We start from the raw sequence: 25,331 nt of genomic DNA, 5'->3' as shown, positions 1-25,331 counted from the left end.
AAACTTCTTCTCTGGTGCAGCATTTCAATCTTGTGAATTATTTTCGGTTGAAGCTGATCCAGTGAGTCTGAGTTGACGCAGGGTTATTAAAGAAGATGCGCTCATCTTGACTTCCTTTTTGGCAGCTTGCTAAAGAAGAATTTGAAACCCTTTTAGGCAGCTGAGTATCTTTCTGTATATTTTGCATGGAATAAACTGTCACCATCACTATCTTAGCATCATCACTGCACTATGGACAGTCCTTCTAGTGCACTATGGACAGGTCTTCCCGACCACAACCAGTTTTCCGATAATTTCATCTTACCCATCACTCAAAGAGACCTAAAAAAGAACAGGTGTTAGGATGGATTTAGCAAATCTTCTCACCAACTCATATATTTATGTAACAAGTATAAACCAATAAAGCCAATGAAAGACATTCATTTGTTCTTACATTTTGACGTCCCATAAACTTATGGATCTTAATTTGTATCCTCTACAAGCAACAGACGAACACAAAAAAAGAAGGAAACACTGGAAACATAAATTAAGGCCCAAAATGCCCATCTTCTAAGCAGGCAATTTGGGTGGATGCTTAGTGAACGAAGCCCCATAAGCATTTATGAGAAGATTATTTATCAAGATCAAAATTACCTTTGCTAGTAACTTGAACGTTCAACCTTCCATTTGTTCACTCGACTGCTAAAAAAAAAAGCTCAAAGCATGAACAAAAAAGTGACTTTAGTGATAAATTCAGTGAAAAAGTGACATAAAGTGACGCGTCCTAAAAAAAAAGTGACTGCAGCCGACCGCTGCAAAGGACTTCCCTTATCCTTTTTAGATCACTTTAACAGTGGTCAAAATTATCAAATAGCCATTTTGTTCAAATTAGTCAACAGGACTCATAATTATACCTCTGGGAATGTCAAGGCCCCTACAACCTCTCGAGAAAAGGTTGTTGTGCCCATTGTTTTCATACAGGATTCATCATTGGGAGAGAGAGGGACTGATTGTGTAAGAAAAGACTAAGGGTATTAAGATAAAACTTTAGAAATTGCCGAGGGGGATGTTACACTAAATCAAAAGACACTGTGCACCCAGGACTACTTGAGATTATTTTCAAGTGTGAGTACTTGCAACGTCAATTACCTCTCCTTGGGATCGGTACGTCCACTATACGCATCTAGGCTATCAAAAGGGTATATCTGCAATTTCTTAGAAGCGGCTAAGGATAACAAGTTTAAACTTTAAAAATTTCTATTGTTACTACTACTGAGTGTGACTACTTATGACTATGGCTGCAAATATTTGTATTTGATAATGCGACTGCTTACAACTTTGACTGTGTGTAGGACTATCTGCAACTGAAACTGTGACGACTGCTTGCGACTGACATTATTTGTAAGGGTTATAACTTGCGACCCTAATTACTTCCGAATATGACTATTTGCGACTGAAGTTTTTAAGCTTACAAATACTTGCGGCTGAAATTGTTTGAGATCCAGACAACTTACGACTGCGAATACCACTCAACTACTACGGCACCTACTTACGACTGTGACTACTTGCAATTGTAAGTGCGACTGCTAGCAACGAGTGACAACTCGTGACTACAGTTGCTACTGCTTGCGACTATAAATACTACTGGAATTTCTACATTTACAATTAAAAATTATCAACTAAATCAAAAGAGTTTAACTGCATCCTGCTGGTCAAAATGGCATAATGGATCCAGGTTGTCAAAAGGTCTTATCTGCAACATCTCGCGAATGACTGAAGTTATAAAATTGTAAATTTCATTTAATATTGAGGGAGATGTTGCACTAAATCAAAAGAATCCAGATAAATCCAAATTTTCAAAGGGCGTACTTTTATTGATCTTAAACACAGCTACGGGTATTAGCTTGAAACTTAATAGAATGCTAAAGGGGATTTTAAACAAAATCAAAAGACACCGTATGCATTGAAGCATCCAAAACGGCACAGCTTCAGTATTTCAAGAGCAATTATTGAATGATATCAAGTTGGAACATTCAAAGATTGTTGAGAGAGATATTAAACTTAATCGAGATACACACATGTGCATCACCATACAGATAAGGGTATTAAGTTGAGCCATTCAAGCGTTGAGGGGGATGTTGAACATAACCAAAATACAACTATGTACATGATGGTTGTCGAAAGTGCGCAAGGCCAATAACTGAAGGTTGACTGGCTAATGGTATTTAGTTTAAACTTTCAGAAAGATATCGAACTAAATTAAAAGATACTATGTACACGCAACTTTTTAAAATATTGAATGGAATATCTCAGGAACAGTGAAGGGCATTATTTGAAGCCTTCAGATAATGTTGAGCTCAATCAAAAGCTGCTATGTGCATGTCACTCGTCAGAAGGAGGTGTCTGCAATATCCCAGGGACGGTTAATGATACTTGATGCAAATCTTTTAGGATCTGTTTAAGTAAATTAAAAGACACTAATTATAACTAAAAATTTAAAATCAAATATTTCAATTCTTACACTCGAGACGTGAAAAACTAGAGAAATTAGGATTATGTTAAACTCCGGCAATAAAAAAAAACACAAATTAATAAAAAAACTTTTATGATAAAAAAACTTTTCAAAGAAAAGTAAAGAATTTTTTTAAACTTAAGACTAGCAGAAATAAATTCATATGATTATTCAGACTTAGAGCAATCAGAAATTACTATCAACGAATAAATGAAATCCGGAGCGAAGAGAAATTAAATGAACAATTTCACCAAATATTGAGATAACCAGTAATAATATAAATGAATAAATAACTGTTAAAACGGGCGAAAATTAGATTGAATTTTCACGTCAAATTTAAAACAAACAAAAAGTCCTTAAAAGAGGAATTTGGCTACTGCCTCTTCCCTCTCCTAACCGTAAAGTCTAAGGCCCTGTGCATCATTTTCACTTTACTAAAACGAATTATATTAAAAAAAAAGATTTAAATTTACAGAATTGAAAGGTAAAAAAAAAAAAAAAGCTAATTGCTGCGTTTCAAGCTTCCAACAGCTGCTGCGTAATATCGTTTTATATCAAATATTCAATTTATTTTCAGTAGTTCTTTCCAGTCTTCTTGATTATTGTAGTGATTTATTTTTTATTTGTCGTTGATGTTTTGAAAAACAAAAGCACATATATCTTTAAATAATTTAAATACAATAGACTTTTACAGTTAGGAGAGGGGAAAGGGAGCAGTAGTCAAACCCTGTTTATAGTGATATTTGTTCGTTTTAAATTTGAGTTGAATAGTCAATTTAATTTTTACTCGTTTCGGTATTTATTTATTCATTTATGTTATTACCTGATATCTCTTTTTTCTATGATCTTTATTTTAATTTCTGTTCGTTTTAGGTTTCATTTGCTCTTTAATAGTAATTTATGCTTGTTTTGAGTTTTAATTATTGTAGGTTTTTATTTCTGCAGATTTTAATTTTAGTATAGTTTGTTATATTTCTTTAAAAACTTTCTTTTTCGGAAACTTCGTTTTTCAACCAAATCTTAAGACTGTCCAAGATGTTTTTTCAATAAGAAATTATGATGTATTTAATTTTTTTTACCAGAAATATGATTCATTAACAGTCATTATGGTCTCGTTTTCCATGTTGAATGTCAATTGTTCAAGAGGGAACTGAGAAAGGAGACACGGTAGTCCCGTCCTCCCAAAAATTCTGCCTAATTCCACAACAAGGAAAATTTCACAAAGTTCAGGAATAGGAACGTTTCCCTTATACACATATGATTTTTAAGTTTTCTGCCTTCTGCTGCTGCTTATTCAAGAGGCAGTTGGAAGGTACAGGATTATTTCAGGGAAAGGGGAAAAATCTGCTTTAGGACTATTGCTCTGAAATCGTTTTTCAACGCAACAGACATTTCTCAACGGCCTTGACACCGTTTCCTCGGTCAACCTAGAGGTGGCTTAATGAAGTATACAACTTTACTCTGGAGAGCAATCTAATAAAATTAAGAAAAGAGTTTATTGTTTAATTAGACAATTGCACATTTGAATTGCTCTTCTTTTAATAAAACTTACAAGGCTAAGAAGTTTATCCTCAGGGTCTTGTTAATTTAAACTGTATTGTCACGTGTCTCAGCTTATCCAAGAAGGTGGGGTGAAGGGGCAGGATTCACCCAGCTGCTTACAAGGACAACCGAAAAACAGATGGAAAATGAATAGGCTAGCTCTAGAAGCCTAGCCGGTTAAATTTACGAAGTTTGAGCTATCGGCTCAAACTTTGACATCTTTTTTAGACAAAACTATTCTAAATTAAAAACTATAATCCTGCTTAGGATACGACCGATAGACATGGAAACTTCGTTGTTTTTTTTTTGTCTTTGGGAAATACTTACTCAAGATAGGAGGGAGGGGTGAAAAATTTCTCAGTAGGGTAAAAAAATTTTTTGGCCCATTTCTGTAGAAAAAATCTTTCTAACAGAAACAATGACAACTCTAAATTGACAGAGCTGTAAACCTCGCTTGGTTTGATCTGTGTGAACTTCCCAAGTAAGTCACTTGTAAAATAATAGCCTGCTATACAAAGAATGGAATCTTACATAATAAGACTACTACCGTAAATATTGTGAAAACATTCATTTCTTTTTTCTTCTATTTTTTTTTAATCAAAGTTCGTATAAAATAAGTATTCCAGTCTCAGAGTCCGATGGAATATGACCGGCCGTTTGGATTATGCACCGCTACAATAGACGGGCTAGCAACACACCATTCATACCAAACATGTGTCCTCGATATTTTCCGCCAAAAGTGGATTTCAATTACATCACCACTATGAACCTGAATCGGTATTTTGATCGGAAATAAAATTGGAAACCAAGAAAACATTCCTTCTGAATGAGTCGCAGGATTTATACTGAGCATCACATCTTTATAAAGAGTACATTCAAAGTAGCCAGCCAAACCGTGAAGGGTGGCATCACTTTCAACCTGAAACTGGAGAATTTTGTAGCGAGAGTTGTCGATATTCGTTGACAAGTTAGGATGCTCAAATTTAAACAATGGTTGAGCAGAGGCCAGGTCCATTTTGTTATGAAGCTGCACAACAAACGGCATTTCAAAAGGGGTGTGAGGTGGTTTATCAACCTCACGACAGCTTCGGACCTCATTGTACAGCTTGGGGGAGTGTATTGGCGCTAAAAATGATGTATAATCACAAGGAATACTAATGCCATCCGGTTTTAGAAATCTTTGCGCCCCATCTAAGCATTCAGGACTTAGTTCATTATCACCAAAGGATCCTAGTAGCTCCGAAACTAATATATCAGTTAACTCAGTTGGATTCCACTCACGCATATCACATGAAACAACAGTGACTTTATCGCCCCAAATCTCCTCTTCTTGTAGTTGGAGAGTAATGACCGCATTCGGGTTTTTTTCAACTGCGTATACTTTTATATCAACTTCAGCCTCTGCTGCGGCATTCAAGGAAGCACGGACCAAAGGTCCTCTTCCAGCACCAACAACTGTGACAACTAGAGTTTTACCATCATATTTTTCTTCTTTAGATTTATCCTGCAACGCCCGTCGTATAGCATTTTGATACTCCCGATATTTAACCGGGTCTTTTTCAAAAATCTCATAGGTGTTAGATTCTAAATTATCCATCAGTGGTTGCAGTGGATATTGGAGATAATCTTCATACCCTTGACCAAATTTTTTCAACGGATCATGACTAATTGACTGCTTAAATAAAAATTCCATATACTCTTGATAATGTTTCATGCTAGTATGTCTCAAAGATCCTGTAATGATTCCTTGAGCTTTAATTCGGAACAAGTTCTTTACCAACTGCTGATGAGGTTTAGATAAAACAGGGTATCCTTTTTTGTTTGTTAAAAATAAATAAGTTGGAACTAAAAAAGCTTTTATTGGTTCGCCAAGCCATCTAGATATAGCAGCATGGCTTGGTAGATCTTCAGATATCTCAAGGGCAATACCAATTTTTTTGTTGAAATCAGCAACCTGTCGAAAATAATTCCACCAGTGCCACGTTTCATTTTCCCATGCCTTTTCTTCCTCATCTTCATGATTTTCTCCATTTCCCGTATCTCTGAAAATAAATATATTAGATCAGACTGCTTAATGACACTGTAAAGGTTTAAATTATAGACTATCATATAGGGCTGGATAGAGGCACTGTCATCATCATTTTCATCAGTGATACTGAAAATATACCACGAGCTAAGTTTTAAACATGTAAATATGCTACTTCTAAGATGCACGGATGACTGGTTTATTATGATAGAACTATTTTGAATCTATCAGACCGAATCTTATAGTAATGATCATAATTGATCGATCTTACACGAGCTTTATGATTAATTTCGTCAATTCTTTGAAACGGTGCTAGGCGCCCCCGGAAAAGTTTCCCTCAGAAGATCCCCATTCTGCGGGGATTGTAAACCCCATGCATTTCATACTTTAGAGTACTTATTTGATACTTTCCTTGATCATTATCATTAGTAATGTTGAAAAATCTGTATATATATATATATATATATATATATATATATATATATATATATATATATATATATATATATATATATATATATATATATATATATATAATATATATATATATATATATATATATATATATATATATATATATATATATATATATATATATATATATATATATATATATATAAATATATATATATATATATATATATATATATATATATATATATATATATATATGTATATACTAGCTGTTTGGGTGGCACTTCGCGTCACCCCAACACCTAGTTGGTGGGGGGCACTCCGCGCCCCCCCCCCGAGCCCCCCCCCCCCCCCGCGCGTAAGTCGTTACGCGCCATTGTATTTGTGTCCCTGGGTCCCACCTGTGAATATAGAAATATATATATATATATATATATATATATATATATATATATATATATATATATATATATATATATATGTTTTTAACTACGTAAAACTTGCGAATATAGAACATTCTTCGATGTCCCATTGTCTGTGCATATAAATAGATTGTCAGGTTTACCGACTCTTGAACATGCAACATAAAATTGTCCATGGGAAAAACAATCCGTATTCAGATCTATACATGATTATGCTAATGATTGCCCTTGAGCTTTGTTGATGGTGATTGCTAATCGAACATTCCCTGTGTCCCTGTCGTAATTTATATTCCCAGTATCCCGGTCGTCATTTGTGTCCCAGTCTGTAATTTCTCTTCGAGCGTCCCAATCGTCATTTATATTCCCTGTGTCCCGGTCGTCATTTTTGTCCCGGTGTCCCGGTCTGTAATTTATCTTTGAGTGTCCCGGTCGTCATTCATATCTCCCGGTCGTTATTTGTGTCCCAGTGTCCCAGTCTGTAATTTCTCTTTGAGTGTCCCGGTCGTCATTTATATTCCCTGTGTCCCGGTTTTTAGTTTTCTTTTTCTCCTTTATTTTTCAGTTTTTTTCCTTTTTTTAGTTTTTTTTTCTTTTTCAGAAATATAACAGACATTACCGTCACAAATTCCACTTGGCTGCCTTAAAAGGACCCTGGGACTGAATTTCTGTTGCTCTCTCAGAAGAGAAACATTTTCTCTAATCTATCTTTTAATGCGATATGCTGTCTAGTCTAATCTAGGTTCAAATAATCTAGATTCGGAGCAATGATGTTTAAAGCTTCAGGAGTGGGAGTCCGAGTTGAAGTCGGGTATATTGAAAATTTCTGGAGTCAGAGTTGAAGTTAGGTATATTGAAAATATCTGGAGTCGGAGTCAGAGTTGAAGTCGGGTATATTGAAAATGTCAGGAGTGGGAGTCCGAGTTGAAGTCGGGTATATTGAAAATTTCTGGAGTCAGAGTTGAAGTTAGGTATATTGAAAATGTCTGGAGTCGGAGTCAGAGTTGAAGTCAGGTATATTGAAAATGTCTGGAGTCTGAGTCAGTCATAACTTATAACCGACTCCGCAGCCCTGCTTATATCTCCATTTATTCGGAGAGCCAATCTGGTCATTCTAAAGGAAAGGAGAACCCAGACAATTCAAAACAAGATATCGTTTAATAAGGCAGCCCTTAGTCCTTAAGTCCCGGGAAGTCCTTACGCACCAGCAGAAAATACAATACTAATTTACAAGGCTGTCAAAAATCTTCCATTAGCCATAAACTAAATATTTGTTATATAACTTACATTTATATAAATTTTATTATAATTTAACAAGTCTATATACTCAACATTTATATAAATACATGTTTACTATAAAGTTAAAAGATAACCTTCAACATAAACTAAAATTCTTAAGAAAAAAGTAAAAAAGTCATTTTCACAACTTAAAAATGATTAAGCAGCATACGAAAAAGTGATATTATACAGGTCATAGGCTATAAGATTAAGCAAACTTAAGCAATATAGAACATTCCAAAATGCTTCTTTTTTTCTGCTGTGCAAAAATCGTAAAGTGCTTCATGTTTTTACTCTGAAAAAACCATAGGTTGCTTTGTAAATCGCTGGATTGCTAAAATCCTACAAACGTAAGAAAATATCACCAGCCGGTTTATTTTAGCTACTCTATTTGAGCGAAGCAATCATTTTTGCTCTTTTCCTTTTTCAACTTCAACTTACTCCCATCACTTTTTTTTCTTTTTAATTATAGCTTCCAACCTATTAGTAAAAAGAAAACCTGCCCTTTTTAATATAATTCAGTTTTTTTTAATAGTTTTTATTTAATATACATATAAGAGTCATTGTTTTGGATTGTGAGATAAGAATCTTATCAGTTCATGATAAGAATCATTCCCTGAATTATCCTTATCCGAAAAACAGGCCTAACAAATGCTTTTCAGTCCTTGAAATGTCCCCATTCATTTCATTTCATCTATTAAATCTTGATTCATTTCCATTTCATTCATTTTATCTATTCATTTACCCATTTACCAGAAAAGCTTTTGAGATCTAAACCAAAACTGATGGGAGTAAGAATTTGCAGAATCTTTAAGGCAGTGACATTTAGTTCAAAATTTAAAAGGCAAAAGCATTTGCAAAACGCAAAAATTAAGATCATTGGGGAGGATTGACATGCTTTTAAGGACAGAGTGGATTAATTAGTGAACCACAAAGCCCCTAAATTCGGGTACATCCGGTGACCTCCATTGACATCAGTTGAAGTTTATCAGTCAGTATATTATTTAATATGTCTTAGTCGAACCGAGGCAAATGTTAATCCAAAAACTGAACGAAAAAAAAAATAGATATTTCAGAACAATTACACAAGTAAATAGTGTTAACTTAAATTAGGTTCCAAGGGAGTGTACGTATATAATTATTCATATTTACTTCATATTTTGAATTTTTTAAGATGGAAAAGTTTACAAGACCAGAACTATTAAGAAATCTGAAAGTAAAAGCATAGAAGAGAGTAGAACTGCCCACGGCAAGCAGTTAAAGAGGTGACGAGCAACCCAAATATTGATAGAAGTTCGTTGAAAGGTCATTCAAGTATTTCTGGGGTCCCATAAATCCGGAGCAAACGGAACGAAAGTTGTACCAGAACTGGATAGGAAGATGTCATATAATAAGGGCTTTAAAGGGAATTAAGACTTCTCGACAGGGGGGGGGGGGGGGGGTGTAAAGAGGAAAGCTTTAAATAGATTCGGATGGAGGAGCAGTATGCAAAGCTGTTTTGGCATCAGGTAGATTGGTGCTGCCTGATGAGCCCAGTATGGTTCTAAAAAAAAAGTCATTTAATTCAAAAATTCAAACAACTCAATGCAGCCCCAAGCCATCTTAGGTCAACACAGCTACGCACAATCCTCCATCCTAATCTATTCTATAGATCCATCCTAATCTATTCAAATCCTCCATCAAAAGCCTTCCTCTTTACACTCTCCTAGGAAGTTCCCATTTCCCTTAAATCTTTCTGTACAACATCCTCCCATCCCAACCGCGGTCAACCTCCGTCTATGCTTTAGATAGGCCAACTTTTGAATAATTGAACATCAAACAATAAGCTGTGCAAAAACAATGTTTGACCCTATTTTTTATAGCTATGATCAACGATTGTAAGGTGGTTCAGTCACGTTTTACAACTGATATGCTGCCAAGAATGATGCTATAACCACAAAACTAAACTAAATATAAACAAAAAATTACCGATAGCAGTTTGAGATTGCTTTTGGACTCTTCATAGGGACCTGCATCCAAACAGAATACCGAGCTTCAGTACTCTGACTTCCAGTAAGTTTACTATAAATCGTCCGTGCCAAATTTGTCTGTTTTGGTCCTTTCAACGGCAGTAATATGGCTGGGATCCCTAAGTGACTGGCATATGCAAGCTCCTGGAGCAGCTGTTGTTCATAATTTTCTCTAGTGCTAGGACAAATTGAGTCTACATTGATATAGTTTGATAGCTTTCCAACAACAATGGAACTCCAATCTTGAGAACTTAAAATTAAATCAGCTCTAGTAAATGGGCAGCTTCTATGTTTAGCTTTTCCTTCTATAAATTCTTGTCTGTATCTAGAAAAGAATATAAAAGAATATATACTCAATATTCTGCTATTTGCTTTGTGGGACTGAATTCTAAACTAAAAATTGCAGAACATTTGTCCCGAAAAGAGAGGAGACTTCAGGCCTTTTTCAGTTGAACAGATTGATGGTAACTGTCATAACAACAGATTTCTTGATTTTCAAATCAACAATAATTTCCTAAAGAATATACATTTTTTATTATTCTTGGAAAAAATTTCTTGGAAATTAAATTCTCAAATTTAACTGAAAATTACTTTAGTATGTTTTTTTTTATTAGACTAAAGTTATTCTGGTAACTTTCACTTGCATTTTGCAACTGATTTTTTCTTTGGATCGGAAAGGGATTGATACTTACCAAAAGATACTAGCTTTACCTTTCTGTATCCTTTTTTAACTTGAGGACTAAGCTGGTAATAAATATAATTCTATATAATATATGACTAAGCTAACGATCTTCAAAGCAGATTAATTGTTTTTCTCTTTTTTTCTACTTAATTTGAGCAACAAGTTTGACGAACAAAGATTCCAGTAGTTAGTCATTTAAATCCACATTGTTGATCAACCAAAGCCTTTATTGGTTGCTTGAACGCAATTTAACATGTCCCACCAGAATAGACTGTTGATCAGAAACATTACCAGAAGAATTTTTTTTAGTACTTTAAGATTATAATATAATCTTAAGTACAATCTTAAAGTATATAATCTTATATACTTTATCTTAAGTATATAATCTTAAGTATATAATCTTAAAGTATATAATCTTATATACTTTATCTTAAGTATATAATCTTAAAGTACTTAAGTATATAAATATAAAAGCTACTAGCACTGCTGAGAGTACAAATTACTCATTAGAATAATAATAACCAAACACAAGCTTTGTTTTTTTTTTTATTAACCAGGATTTTAATTATTTAGAATAGCAACTCAAAAGAATCTAGAATTCTTTTGCTACCAAGATATTCCGTCTAAATCAGGAGGCTTCTGCTATTAGTTATGGATCTGCTGCTGGTCTGCCATTCTTATTTCCATAATTGTAGATTTCTGCTTTATTTACGTGATCGTGTTTCAATACAAATTATTTTCAAATATAGAACTCAGGACGGTGTACAAGAGAAGGCCTCTGCCCTTCCCCAATCCTTCTTGAGTTTCTGTGTTTATTTTTAAGTCATTCCCCTCCCTCAAAACAGAAAAATCCTACATACGTTCCTGATAGACTTATGGATATTTATGTTCTTTGAATGTTTATTATATAATATGTCTAAAGGTGCTTATTTTTTACCTTGCGTTTTTACCAGAGTTTAATCAGATTCACTGCAGTCATAAATTTTGTTGTTTTGGTTGATTTTATCCCCTTTTTGCCCCCTTTCTACAAATTTGCTTATTTTTCTTCTTTTTTGCTGCTTTGCTGTATATTACAATTTGGTATAGTCAATAAAAGTCAACCATTTTGATTATTAGCCAAAGTTTGTTTCCGTTTAGCAATGCATTTTATAAGAAGAAGCAGATTCTTTCCTCAAAGAATATAGGTTACTTATAGGTTACTATCATTTACGATGTCAATAGCTACTGTTAATAGTATACCGCTATAGAAGGACTTCATGTACAGAAAGTATTCAGACACGCTGGGCAAGGACAGTAGTGCAGTAAGGAGTCTCATCACCCTATTCAGAAGTCAATTTAGTTATCCTGTTCTGAAGCCAAATTGGAGGCCCAGTTCCTTAAACATGACACAGCATTAACAGCTAATTAATAATACTTCTATTTTAAAATTCCGTTCTGCTGCTGTTATGCCTTTACATCTGACATTTTAGTAAGTCTGAGATAATTGCTAAATCAATTTACTAGTCTATTTATTTAGTTTGCTAGAGGCTAATGTATCTAATTTCTTTCATTTAATTTGGAGCCTACAAGAACGAATAAGTGGGTTTTACCAAAAAACACAAAAAATTCTTCTTCTTCTAAAAATGTTGATAGCTTCTTGCAACCTCAGTCTCAAGCTAAGTTAATGAAATGCTTGGAAAGTAGAAACACATATACTACTCTGTGAAAAACTAAGCCTGCAAATTATACCATAAAATTCAAAGGCAAAAATCCTTAAATCATGGAGGACAAGTGATCCCATGAATCCTAACCTGATCACAAGGTTCAACGAGCAATTCGTGTTAATAAAAACCAAAAATCTAATTGATATATTTTGATAACAATAAATACATCAAAGAATAGGCTTTATAGGCTGATTCTAAAAATATAAAACCTAGCAAGTTAATGCTATCCATCAAAAGCGAATAGCCTGAGCAAATGTGCCTGACTTGAAAAAAAGGGGAAACATAAGGCAAGTGATCTTATTGGAAATCACACAAGTAGATTCACTACATCAGAGGACCATATTTCAAAGATTTCAAACTTCTATCTACAAAAATTTTGAAGTTTTATCTGTTTTTTTTTTCCAGAATAAAGAACACAGATGAGTGTTCTTTTGCTTTTTTCCAAGGGTGATTGTTTCAGACTGAGTTCGGAAAGGGCTCATTTGAACAGAAGTCAGAAGTTCTAGTGGTTTTGGTCAACTGACCAAAAAGTCTATGCCACAAGAAAGTGACATTTTAATTTAGTGACACAAAACAACAATGCTGCTCTACAGAGTACCAAGTTGCTATCAATTGCAGCGGAAACAATGCCACGAGGTGGCTTATTCATCTCCGGAAGCGCCAATGCCGCAGCAGGTTTTATACTTTCACAGTGAAAGGAGGCAAAACTCAAACTCATGTTTCTAGTGATTTTCGTTTGTTTCAAGTTTGATTCGCATATTCAATTTAAGCTTCACTTGTCTTAAGAATTATTCATTCATTTATATTGGTACCCATTGTATATTTGTTTCCTATGATTGTATATCTAATTTCTCTTCGTTATGGGTTTCATTTATTGTCTAATAGTAAAACCTTGTAATTTAGTCATTTGTATTAGTACTTGTTGTATGCTGTTTTGCTATTATTATTCACTTAATTTCTTTTCGTTTTCGGCTTCATTTATTCATCAATAGTAATTTTTTGACATCTCTAGTTTGAATTTTAACAGGTATTTGTATATACTGATCTTTAGTTTAATATGCCTTTATTTTCTTTGTAAGACTTCTTTTTCGGAAAGTTTTCTTAAATTAATTTTTGTTCGTTTTTGATTGAAAAAAGTTTCAAGTTCTTAGAAAATGCCTTATTTCAAATCAGTTTTTTTTCAACATCAGCCTTTGATCGAAGTCTCAAAACTAGCATCAAAGTACCAAAGTATCAAACAAAATTGCTATCTCAGAATTTTGATCCGACACATTTTGGGAAAAGTGGTTGGAGGGGGGGGGGTATATGACCGCTAATCACTTTTGATGAATCTTAAGATTGCAAGAAATTTCAATTTCCAATCAAATGAGCCACTTCCTACGTTCATAAGACCACCCCTTCCATAAAATTTTATCTGCCCCTAGGGCAGATAAATTGACTTTATCAAGTCAATTTGTGGAGCTCCCTGACACGCCTACCAATTTTCATTGTCCTAGCACATCCAGAAGCACCAATCTCGCCAAAGCACTGAGCCCCACCCCTTAACTCCCGCAAGGAGAGCGGATTCAGTACGGTTACGTCTATCACGTATCTAAGACATTTGCTTATTCTACCGTCCAAGTTTCATCTCGATTTCTCCACTCTAAGCGTTTTCCAAGATTTTCAGTTTCCCCCTCCAACCTGGTCGGGATTTGAAATAAGAGCTCTGAGACATGGATTCCTTCTAAATATCGAATTTCATTAAGATCCGGTCACCCATTCTTAAGTTAAAAATATCTCAATTTTTCTAATTTTTCCAAATTAACACCCCCAGCTCCCCCAAAGAGAACGGATCCGTTTCAATAATGTCAATCACGTATCTATACTTTGTGCTTATTCTTCCCGTCAAGTTTCATCCCAATCACTCCCCTCTAAGCATTTTCCACGATTTCCGGTTTCCAATATTTCTGTGTTCCCCTCCAACCCCCTACGTCCATGGATCGGATTCGAATTGAAAATGGAGCATCTGAGACATAAGATCCTTCTATGTATCAAGTTCCATTAAGATCCGATCACCCATTAATAAGATAAAGATACCTCAATCTTCACGTTTTACAAGAATTCCGGTTTCCCCCTCCAATTCCCCCCAATGTCACCGGATCTGGTCAGGATTTAAAAAGAGAGTTCTAAAGCACAAGATCTTTTTAAATATCAAATTTCATTAAGATCTGATCACCCCTTTGTAAGTTACAAATGCCTCATTTTTCTTTTTTCCATATTACTCCCCCCACTCCACCAAAGAGAGCGGATCCGGTCTGGTTATGTCAGTCATGTATCTTGGACTTATGCTTATTCTTTCCACCAAGTTTCATCCTGATCTCTCTGCTTTAAGCATTTTCCAATATTCCCCCCCCCCCCCCCCAAAGACACTAGATCTGGTCGGGATTTAAAATAAGAGCTCTAAAACACAATATCCTTCCAAACATCAAATCAAACAGTTCGTGGTAACGAACTGTAGTAAGGAGCGACCCGGCTCAATAGTAAACTAAACTCTAAACAACGGATTTTTGATGCTAAAATATACATCAAAAGAATCGAATTTTTATGCTGATTTTAAATATACAAGTTTCATCAAATTTGGTCTTTGTCATCAAAAGTTACGAGCCTGAGAAAATTTGTCTTATTTTAGAAAATAGGGGAAAATACCCCCTAAAAGTCACAGAATCTTAACGAAAATCACACCATCGCATTCAGCATATCAGAGAACCCAATAGCAGAATTTTCAAGCTCCTATCTACAAAAATGTGGAATTTCGTATTTTTTGCCAGAAGACAAATCACGGGTGCGTGTTTATTTGTTTGTTTTTTTTTCCCAGGGGTTGTCGTATCGACCAAGTGGTCCTAGAATGTTGCAAGAGGGCTCATTCTAACGGAAATGAAAAGTTCTAGTGCCCTTTTTAAGTGACGAAAAAAATTGGAGGGCAACTAGGCCCTCTCCCACGCTCATTTTTTCTCCAAAGTCAACAAATCAAAATTTTGAGATAGCCATTTTGTTCCACATAGTCAAAAACCATAATAACTATGTCTTTGGGAATGACTTACTCCCCCACAGTCCCTGGGGGAGGGGCTGCAAGAAACGGGCGCAGGATTTTCTAAAATTACTATAAAAAAACAATGAAAAAATAAACATGGAAAAGTTTTTTCAATTGAAAGTAAGGAGTAGCATTGAAACTTAAAACGAACAGAGATTATTACGCATATTAGGGGTTCTAAAAATACTTTAGGATAAAGAGCGAGGTATTTAGGAGGAGATAAATACCTCGCTCTACATATACCCCCTCATATACATAATAAAAATTTAAGAATATAAAAGTTTGTTATGTAAGTTAATTCTTAAGTTACGTATATTTTTTACAAGTAAAAAAATTCGTTAAAAATTAAAACTTATAGTTGCCTTTTTGTGTAACCGAAAAATTGCATGGCAACTAGGCCTCCTTCCCCATCACTTATTTCTCAAAATCGTCTGATCAGAACTAAGAGAAAGCCATTTAGCAAAAAAGGAATTAAAATGTAAATTTCATTTTAATAATTTATGTGTGGAGAGCCAAAATCAAACATGCATTAATTCAAAAACGTTCAGAAATTACATAAAAAAAAATAGTTTTTCTAACTGAAAGTAAGGAGTGACATTAAAACTCAAAACGAACAGAAATTACTCCGTATATGAAATGGGTTGTCCTCTCCGCAATCCTTCACTCTTTACGCTGAAGTTTGACTCTTTACCGCAATTCTGCTTTTTAAAACAATTAAAAGCTTTAGCATAAAGAGCGAAGGATTGCGGAGGGGACAACCCATTTCATATACGGAGTAATGTCTGTTCGTTTTAAGTTTTAATGTCGCTCCTTACTTTCAGTTAGAAAAAATAGTTTTTTTTATGTAATTTCATTAAGATTCGATCACCTGTTCGTAAGTTGAAAATATCTCATTTTTTTCTAATTTTTCCAATTTAACTGTCTACCCACTCCCCCATGGAGTGGGGCACTTGGTAGATACCAAGTGCCGTAAAAATCTATGGCTATAATCAGACATTCATGGAGAAATTTATATTGGAAGGGACACACCTTCAATAAAAGATAGGATATATAAAGATACAAGGTATTGAAATAAAAATTGAAGATTATATTAGCATTGATGGGATGACTATATATTTATATATAGTCATGTATATATATATGTATATATATATATATATATATATATATATATATATATATATATATATATATACATATCTGAGTACAGAAATATATATATTTCTAGGTTCACTCATAACAGACAATGACGAATAAACTTGTATGCAAAAGGGGGACTGAATTGATGGGGGACTAGGGAAACTACAAAAGGGGGACTAGCATTGATGGGATGACTTGTCAGAGCAGCCTCTATTTCTTTATATATTCCTCTTTAACTATTAGTCAACAATATGAAAGTTTTTTGCATATCGGTTATTTTTGTGTCTTTCAAAGCCAGATAAATGTTTTGATTTTTTTTTTGTCTGAGCTAGAGTGTTTATAAAACTGCATAATACATGACACTAACAAATTATAATATTTTCTTAATCTAATATGCTTGTTTTTCTTCTTTCTTCATTACGCAATTAACACCAAATGTGGGAAATCCCCTCTGGATTACCAAGAGATTTCCCAAGGAAATTCCCAGGGATTTCTAGGAAGTTCCCAAGAAATTCCAAATTAGTTATAAAGTTTTGATATATTTAGTATTTACAACATTATGTGTTTTTACTGTTTTGTATATATTTTTGGCTGCAACATCAGTTTACCAGGAATGTCCAAAATCTAGTCAATGTCACATTCATCAGTGAATGTCTAAAATTCCCTTTTCTCTGCTTGGATTCAGTTATATTGTGCAAGTCAGCTTTTTCTGTCTTATGCAAGTATGGTGGTAATAGATAAAGTTAGATTAGATAATGTCAGTTCAGGTTAATTAGGTCCAAACCTAATCTGCCAGGATCGAACCTTGCATTAAATTGGAAAAGTTAACTGGCAATGCTGACTAAATCCAAGGAGAATAAATGTATTTCAGACACTCACCAGTGAATGCTTGACATCAACAAATTTTGAACATTTACAGTAACATAAGCATTTCAAGGTTAAAGTGACTATTGATATATATTTTACTGAACTGAAAAGGATATGTTACTCTACTGAGCTACTTAGTAGATCACATAAAATTCATTTAGAAATAAAAATGTGGTAGTACAAAAAACAAAATAAAGGAAAATAACCCTCTGTGAAGCCCTACATACAAGCCCCTATCCAGGAGGGGATTACCAGGTTTGAACCGCCCTCCCAAGAAAAAAAATGCTGACTTTTAAAAAGTAGCAATGCATATAAACCAATCTGTTGTGTGTTTTGTGAAAAAAAAATATCCTGCCCAATGAATTTTGGGAATCAGTTTAAACACAACATGATTGTGATAAGAGATTTAGCTAGCATTCAGAAATGGATCAAGTCAAAACTGAATATCCAATTGATTTAAACTTAGGTAAAGGCAAACCAACGAAATTTCTTTATCAACTTTTTTATTGTCTAGTACTTGAACCTTAACCAGATAGAGAAAAAACTACAAACAAAAATAGAAAAAAGTAAAATCTTAGAAGGAGCTTGTCAGAGCCCAAAGCAAGTTTTGTTTTTATATTATTAACATGGTTCTTATTGGAAAACCAATTTCCAATTCCTTAAACTGAATGAATGGATCTATTTCAGCAAATTAATTTTTTATCACTTTCTATTAGCTTTCTTAGGCAAAAGAACAAGCCAGCAAAAGTATCAAAAGGTAAAAGCATCAATGTAGGGTAGGTAAAGGTACCAATGAGTCAACAGTTTTTGTAAAAAAAAAAAAAAAAAACTTTTCTACTCTATAAGGCTTAGTTTAAAGACTTTTGGTTTGAAAAGGGTTTCAGTATGCAGGAAAAACATCTACAAATCTAACTGTTGGATTAGAAGTTCGAAGTTTTATCAGAAAAGCCCACAAAACTCAAATTTTCTGAAATTGGACTGTTTTCACAAACAAATTTGACAACAAGCCTATTCTTTTTACTTTATTTTTCCAACACTTTTCAACTTTTTTAAATGTGTAAACGTATAATAACACTATTCAGATAGTGTAATCAAAACCTCAAGTTCAGGGATGAAATTAGATAATCATATGTAGTGAAATCCTGTGAGATAGGTCTCTATAACATAAGGTGTGATAAAGGTCACACTATAAATGCTATCTAGGAATGCCCACTTCCACTCAGTTTTAATGGTCCAGCAAAGATTTCTGTGTTGTTAACAGTGAAAGTGTTGTCAACATTTGGCCATTTCAAATATAGTCTATCATTTTAATCCACTTTAAAAAATTTTAATTTTACTATTCTTTGTCTGGAAAGTCCAGAATTCTTGAAATATGCATGCCCTATTTTAGATTATTAGAAGTTTGTGACACCAAGGAGTTTAACAGGTTTTGTTTGCATTTTGGGTGGAATAGGGTCTAAGAAAATGGTAGTGGATTTCAAGAATTTTAAGACGTTTATTCTCATTATATTTGACTAAGTGGACTTTACTTTAATATGTAAATTCTTAGCTTTGTCCAAAACATGAGCTGAAATTTGATGGGGTCATTTTTGATTGTTAAATGACGTACTTTAAGGATCAGCAGGTCATCTGCATATTAACACCTCTGATGGAATCTTACCAATTTCATTAATCAATCCTACATGTAAGAGTGGTCCTAACAAGGTTTCTTGAAGAATTCCATGCTAATTAGAGAGGGGTCCAGAGAGAATATTTTGTATTTTATGGCTTGGGATTAATTTGAAAGAAAACGTACGTAAAATTTACTAAGAGAGGGTCTGCTTAAAATTTATTCAGTGATAAATGAATTAGGGTGTTGTGGTCAACTAAGTCAAATGCTTAAAAAATATGAATACAGTATGAGGCTAAGCAGCAATTCCATAGATGATGGAAAAATCTAGTATCTAGCATTAAATCAATAAACTACAATTGAAAAAAAAGACATGGTTCAATGTTTTTTTCATGTAAAATATTATTACAAATAATAATACCAAAATCTCTTGTTGTTGAGAAAGTACCCATAAATTCAACAACTATGTTACTGTCAGAGGACCCTTGAATTTCAACACCAATTGTTTCTCATCTGTTTTACAGGATCAGTGACGTTTTAACAGTCATCTATATTTTAACATGACCTGTTGCTGTCTGTCAAAAAATTTCAACAAGTTTACTGCAAGATATTCTCAAAAGAAATGAATTTCATAAAAGAAACCAATATCTACATTTGAATTTGGCTGTAGGAACATTCCACTACCTCAGACAAGAATTTTGGACACTTGCAACACAGTTTTGTCAACATAATATTAACTGCCATTTTAACTTAATTTTATCAAGAAAAAGCCAACATAGCTACAATTTAGAGAAGATCAGATGTATTTTGATGCATTGGTGTGGATCTGAGCTTTTTTTTGCAAAAAAAAAGGATAACCAAGAAATGACAGTTTGAACACTACATAGCAACTAAAAAACTGTCAGAAGCTCTTTATATATCAAAAACAAGAAACTGATTGAATCAAATATTCTTTTCTTATCTGGATGTATTGAATATACTGTCCACATTTTGCATTGTCAAAATATAATGATAGCTTCAAGAGGTAGTGTTCCAAGTCGCAACTATGCAGAGTCATCCTGTTTTGAAGGAAAATTTTGACAGTGGTTTCAAAATTACACTGTTGAATCATTGGAGCCTTTACCCAACACTTAGGGGATACAAGCAGATAGGGGATCAGTTTCACCTTCCTGAACTCTTAACCCTTACATATACTTACCAAATTTTAAATAGTGCTGCTCTTTTCTGCTTGTTAATTTAATGAAAAGCTAACAAGTCACCAGAAGAAGAGAGCAGCAGTATTGTAAATTTAGTGAGCACATACAGTTTGGACTACATATTTACAAATTAGGAGGGAGGGGTTAAGATGAAGCAGTCATATAGGGTACTATACCAGATACCAACCCCCAGCAAATAAAGCCACACTCCTAAAAAATTAAGAAAACTACTTATACCTCACTGATTTTCCTCTGGAATGGAAACTTTTCACCATTTAGTTCCTCATGCTTAATGGAAGCCAGCATTTCTAGCTCATTTTGAAGGATCTATTGACACAAAGCAGAGCCTAACTTCTGCCAGTCAAAGAATTTTACAAGGATTTTGGACTTTTTGAAAGGCATATAATTATTGCTTATAATTAAATGACATGTTGGTCAGTTTTGAGGTGTGATGTAATTTTTAAATGGTCAGTTTTCTTAATGACAACAAATATTCCTTTCAATAATTTGACACGGTACATTGTTGCATTGCTGGTCACAGAAAACCTATTTCCAAACATGGTTCTTTTTTAATCTAACCAGTAAACTGGTTAGAAACTGGATGGATGACCATGTTGTAAATTTTTTTGGAGCCTTTTCTCTTGGATTGTGGCCATACATGCTTATAAAACAAATAAAAGGATATATTATTCAATTTAGTTTTATTAAGGACACTGATAATATTAAAGATCTGCTTAAATTTTATCATTTTCTCCTTTCCAATCTTGTTTTTTTAGATTTCAGTAACCTTTCACATTAAAAAATATATTTGCCAAGTTTCTTTGGCATTTTTCTAGGATTGAATCAAATCATGTTAAGATAAATACTATAAATTGGAAAACCCCAATTGAACTTTTCAAATATTTTGTCAAAATAAACTACAAGTAAGGAGCAACTTAGCTCAATAGTAACCAAGACACTAAAAAACAGAATTTTGGTACCAATAGACATGCTTGATTTTCAACATAGGGAGAAACACCTCCTAAAAGTCAAACTATCTTAATTAAAATCATATTATTAGACTAAGCTTTGTAATTTCATCAAGCTTCCTTTTTTCAAGCATTGGATTCAATACTTCATCTAAATTTCTTTAGGCTAAATACTTCAGCTATTTTTCTTTAAGTAGAAATAAACATGCTGTAAGTTATGGTAATGTTGGCAATAATTGGTGTTGTATTTATTGACATGAAGCTTAGAATGGTTACAGGTGCTTTGGGTAACTTATGATGGGTATGAGGGGCATATGCATCAACAATGTATTCCTAAAGATTATGTCAACAAATTATGTTGGATTATTGAAAGAACTATATGAGTTCTTAAAGTAAAAAAAAGCAAAGTTTTACTGTCAGACATGTTTAGAAGAGCAAAAGTTCTATTTTTTTTAGTCAAAACTGTTTCCTTTTTTTATTTTTTATTTTTGACATCCAAATTTTATTTGTTTTCAATACAAGTATCTGAAACTTTAGTTATTTTTACTTTTTGCTATTATTACTTTAATTTGTTTCTAATACAAGTATCTGAAGTTTTAAATGCAGAAGAACTGGTCTGATCCATATTGGAAAACCACTTGTTTCCTGTGTTGGTCTTCCTGTTGACATGTCAGAGTATGGAAAAAAAGTTCATCTCAGAGAACCATTTTGGCATGCTGTGCATATGTTCTTTGTTGCAAGTTCTGGAAGAGTAACTTTATATATTAGCAGTGCTTTAGCTAACATTTCAAGTTTATGAAAGCAGAAGTGACAAGAAGTTGACATGTAATGTATAAATTATATCTGAGTCAGTTGTTTTGTGATTTGTGTTCTTATTAAACCACAGAATATTGTTTTGATGGTTGGCAAACTGGTTTAGTACCCAAGGCAAAAGTAAGTATTTTTGAATGCTTCAAAACAGTTTCCAGAATAAGGAAGTTTTCAAATAGTTAAGAAATGGGTGTTCCTTTTGTGTTCAGTTTTGAATTGTAAGTTTGATTTGTAAGCCAAACAATTATTAAAGTTAGAAAAAGCATAACAAAGCATAGAGTAGTGTATTCACATATCACATCACTGTGCTTCAGTGGGTTGTAGTTGCAATAGAAGGCTAGTTTACATCAACAGTGTTCCAAGTGCAAGCTAAAATAGTGGACAGGCCACAACCCAACTTAGTTAGAGATTTAGAGCTGTTTTATGGTAAAATTTTAGTTGAGTGACTTCTTCCTATCTCAGAAAGGGGTTAGGTTATGAAAATGAAACTTTCAGGGATGGGTCTACAGGCTAAAGTATATCTCAGGAAGGTATTTTAAAGTACCCAACTCTACTCCTTCTCCCTCTAGAGAGCCCTGAAATTCACCTACATGACAGGTTGAAAATACTATTGAACTACTTATTGAAATTTTGACAAAACAACATTTTACCTTTATTTTCAGTTACCAGTTGCTTTTTCTCTGCCTTCAGTTTTGAAAATGTAATTCTTGTTATTTGAGTAGAATTCTGAGCCATATCAATGTCTTTTTTTTTCAAAATTAGGATATGTATTTGCATATCTTTAAAACCTTATAAATCAGGATTGAGCAAAGTTGTGAAGCTGAAAACAATTTTGTTGTACTTCATTAAAGCAGAAGATCTATTTTGCAAGATTTCACTTTTATAACACGCATATTTTTGAAGGTCATCAAAGGTCAGGACCCTCTAGAGGGAGAAGGAGTAGAGTTAGGTACTTCAAAATACCTTCCTGGGACATACTTTAGCCTGTAGACCTATCCCTGAAAGTTTTATTTTCCTAACCTTACTGCTTTCTGAGATACCAAGAAGAAGACATCTATCATTCTGAGAGAGATGTCTCCTTCCCTCTTCAAAGAAAATCCCCCAATCCTTCTTAATACAAGACTTAATGCTTGTAGAGCTCCAAATACCCAACTTGACTTGTGTCCCCAAATGTTGACCATGAGGTACAAAACTCTTTTGTTCCCTATTTTGTTTTGCATTTTAATAATTTATTTAACTTTTTAACTATGTTTATCCCTTAACATTTATTTTATCATTGTAATTGTTCTGATGTGCTTATGCTAGCTTGTGTGCTATTCTAGCCAATAAATCCTATTCTATTAAGAAGTCAATCAACTAAAATTTTACCCTGTTTTATGTAATGGTAACTGTCATGGGTAATCCCAATGTCTCTCCAAATCAATAGGTAAACTCTATTATTCTACTAGACCTAAGGGTAAAATTCTAGTTAATTGACTTCTTGCCAACATTTTACCCAGCTCTAAATGGGTACCTGGAGAAATCTGGGGAAGGTAAACAGGAAGGGTGTGCACAAGCACAGGATGGCTGGCCCCCAACCCCCCATTGCACTTCCTGGCTGAAGGGCCAAGAAACAGAGATCAGCACCACCGGTAGGGACTGTAAAGTCTAATGCTGTATCCTTTACCTTTTTTTACCTATCTCAGAAAGGGTTTAGGTTAGGAAAATGAAAGTTTCAGGAATGAATCTACAGACTAAAGTTTGTCCCAGGAAGCTATTTTAAAGTAACCATCTCTACTCCTTCTCCCTCTAGAGGGCCCTGAAATTTGCCTACATGACAGGTCTATACCTATTGAAATTTTGACAAAACAACATTTTACCTTACTTTTCAGCTACTAGTTGCTTTTTCTCTGCCTTTAGTTCTGGAATTGCAATTCCTTGCAATTTGAGTAGAAATTTGAGCCATAACAATATTTTTTTTTCAAAATTTAGGAAACATATTTGCATATCTTTAAAACCATATAAAATGGAATTGAGCAAAGTTATGAAGCTGAAAACAATTTTGTTGTACTTCAATTAAGCAGAAGATTTATTTTGCAAGTTTTCACTTTTATAACACACATATCTTTAAAGGTCATCAAAGGTGGGAGCCCTCTAGAGGGAGAAGGAGTGGAGGTAGTTGCTTCAAAATACCTTCCCAGGACATACTTTAGTCTGTAGATTCATTCCTGAAAGTTTCAGTTTCCTAATCTAAACACTTTCTGAGATAGCAAGAAGTCAATTAACTAGAATTTTACCGACCTAGGCCACATTGACTGCACAATAGGCTGTCAAAAATTGCCTATGCTAGCATGGGGTAGGCCTATTTACAACAGTCAACCAGTAACATATACCTTGGATGGACAAGATTAGTAACAACAAAATCATAGTTTAGATTTGCAGCATTTAGAAGTGCAGCTTGCAAATCAGGAGCAGCATCTACATCAAGACCAACAGATGCTCTAGCTTTATGCAGGGCCATTATTGATAATTTTTCAAATGTTATTGATGTCCAGTGTTTTCAATATTTTTTCCGCAGCGTTGCTGACTACGAATGCTACCATTATGCGAGAATGATAGCCGAGAAAGTACAATTCTTGTTTTCGCCGTGAGGCAATCCTAAAATCGTGGTATCAATGTCAAAGTGGCTTGAGATATACCATGTATCTGACTAGAATTATATTTTTGAAAGAATGGCACAGCGTTGGAAGGGAGAGTTCGGTAGCAAAAAGTATACTTTTCCATAGCCACCAGAAACTGGCTCAGTTGTGGAAAATGAAACAGTGAAGTATAAAAAACTGGAAATAGTCATCCATCCCTTAAACAATAAATATAATTTTAAGTTTTGCTACTCTCTTTCTCTCTATCTCTCTCAATCCATAGTTTTCTCGTTTTGAAACTTCAAGCATCGAAATTCTATGTGCCAGTTGAATGATTTCAGTGACCAGAGTTCTGAGTTTACATCTGCACAAGTTCATAGTTGTAACATTATTCGCATAAAATATAATGCAAATAAAATTCAATTTGATAAGCTTGTGGTAGGTGCAAGTAATTGAGCTGCCTGTTTCCTGTAGTTTAAGGCCCACATG

At 33.9% G+C, this 25,331-nt stretch overlaps 1 protein-coding gene across 1 annotated transcript; it reads right to left on the bottom strand.

The window, feature by feature from the left end:
• Positions 1-4,588: 4,588 nt before the first annotated feature.
• LOC136028019 (protein arginine N-methyltransferase 5-like) lies at positions 4,589-24,773 on the bottom strand. Its single transcript, XM_065705572.1, has 3 exons — positions 24,597-24,773; positions 10,139-10,504; positions 4,589-6,075 (listed from the first exon to the last, which is right to left on the bottom strand). The coding sequence occupies exons 1-3, from the start codon at positions 24,722-24,724 to the stop codon at positions 4,662-4,664; spliced, it is 1,908 nt and encodes a 635-aa protein (XP_065561644.1). The 5' UTR covers positions 24,725-24,773; the 3' UTR covers positions 4,589-4,661.
• Between the last annotated feature and the right edge of the window lie 558 nt (positions 24,774-25,331).

The sequence above is a fragment of the Artemia franciscana genome, chromosome 6, assembly GCF_032884065.1.
Source record: "Artemia franciscana chromosome 6, ASM3288406v1, whole genome shotgun sequence".
NCBI classification, from domain to species: Eukaryota; Metazoa; Arthropoda; class Branchiopoda; order Anostraca; family Artemiidae; genus Artemia; species Artemia franciscana.
The sequence above is the reverse complement of the archived record's forward strand: the minus strand, read 5'-3'. Positions and strand labels throughout refer to the sequence as shown.

What these genes read in the sequence shown, in the direction of transcription:
- LOC136028019 (XM_065705572.1), bottom strand. Translation starts at nt 24,724, where the DNA reads ATGGCCCTGCATAAAGCTAGAGCATCTGTTGGTCTTGATGTAGATGCT. An exon ending in ACTAATCTTGTCCATCCAAG is followed by an intron (nt 10,505 to 24,596) that starts GTATATGTTACT and finishes ATTCTTTTCTAG; the next exon opens with ATACAGACAAGAATTTATAG. An exon ending in GCAATCTCAAACTGCTATCG is followed by an intron (nt 6,076 to 10,138) that starts GTAATTTTTTGT and finishes ATTTATTTTCAG; the next exon opens with AGATACGGGAAATGGAGAAA.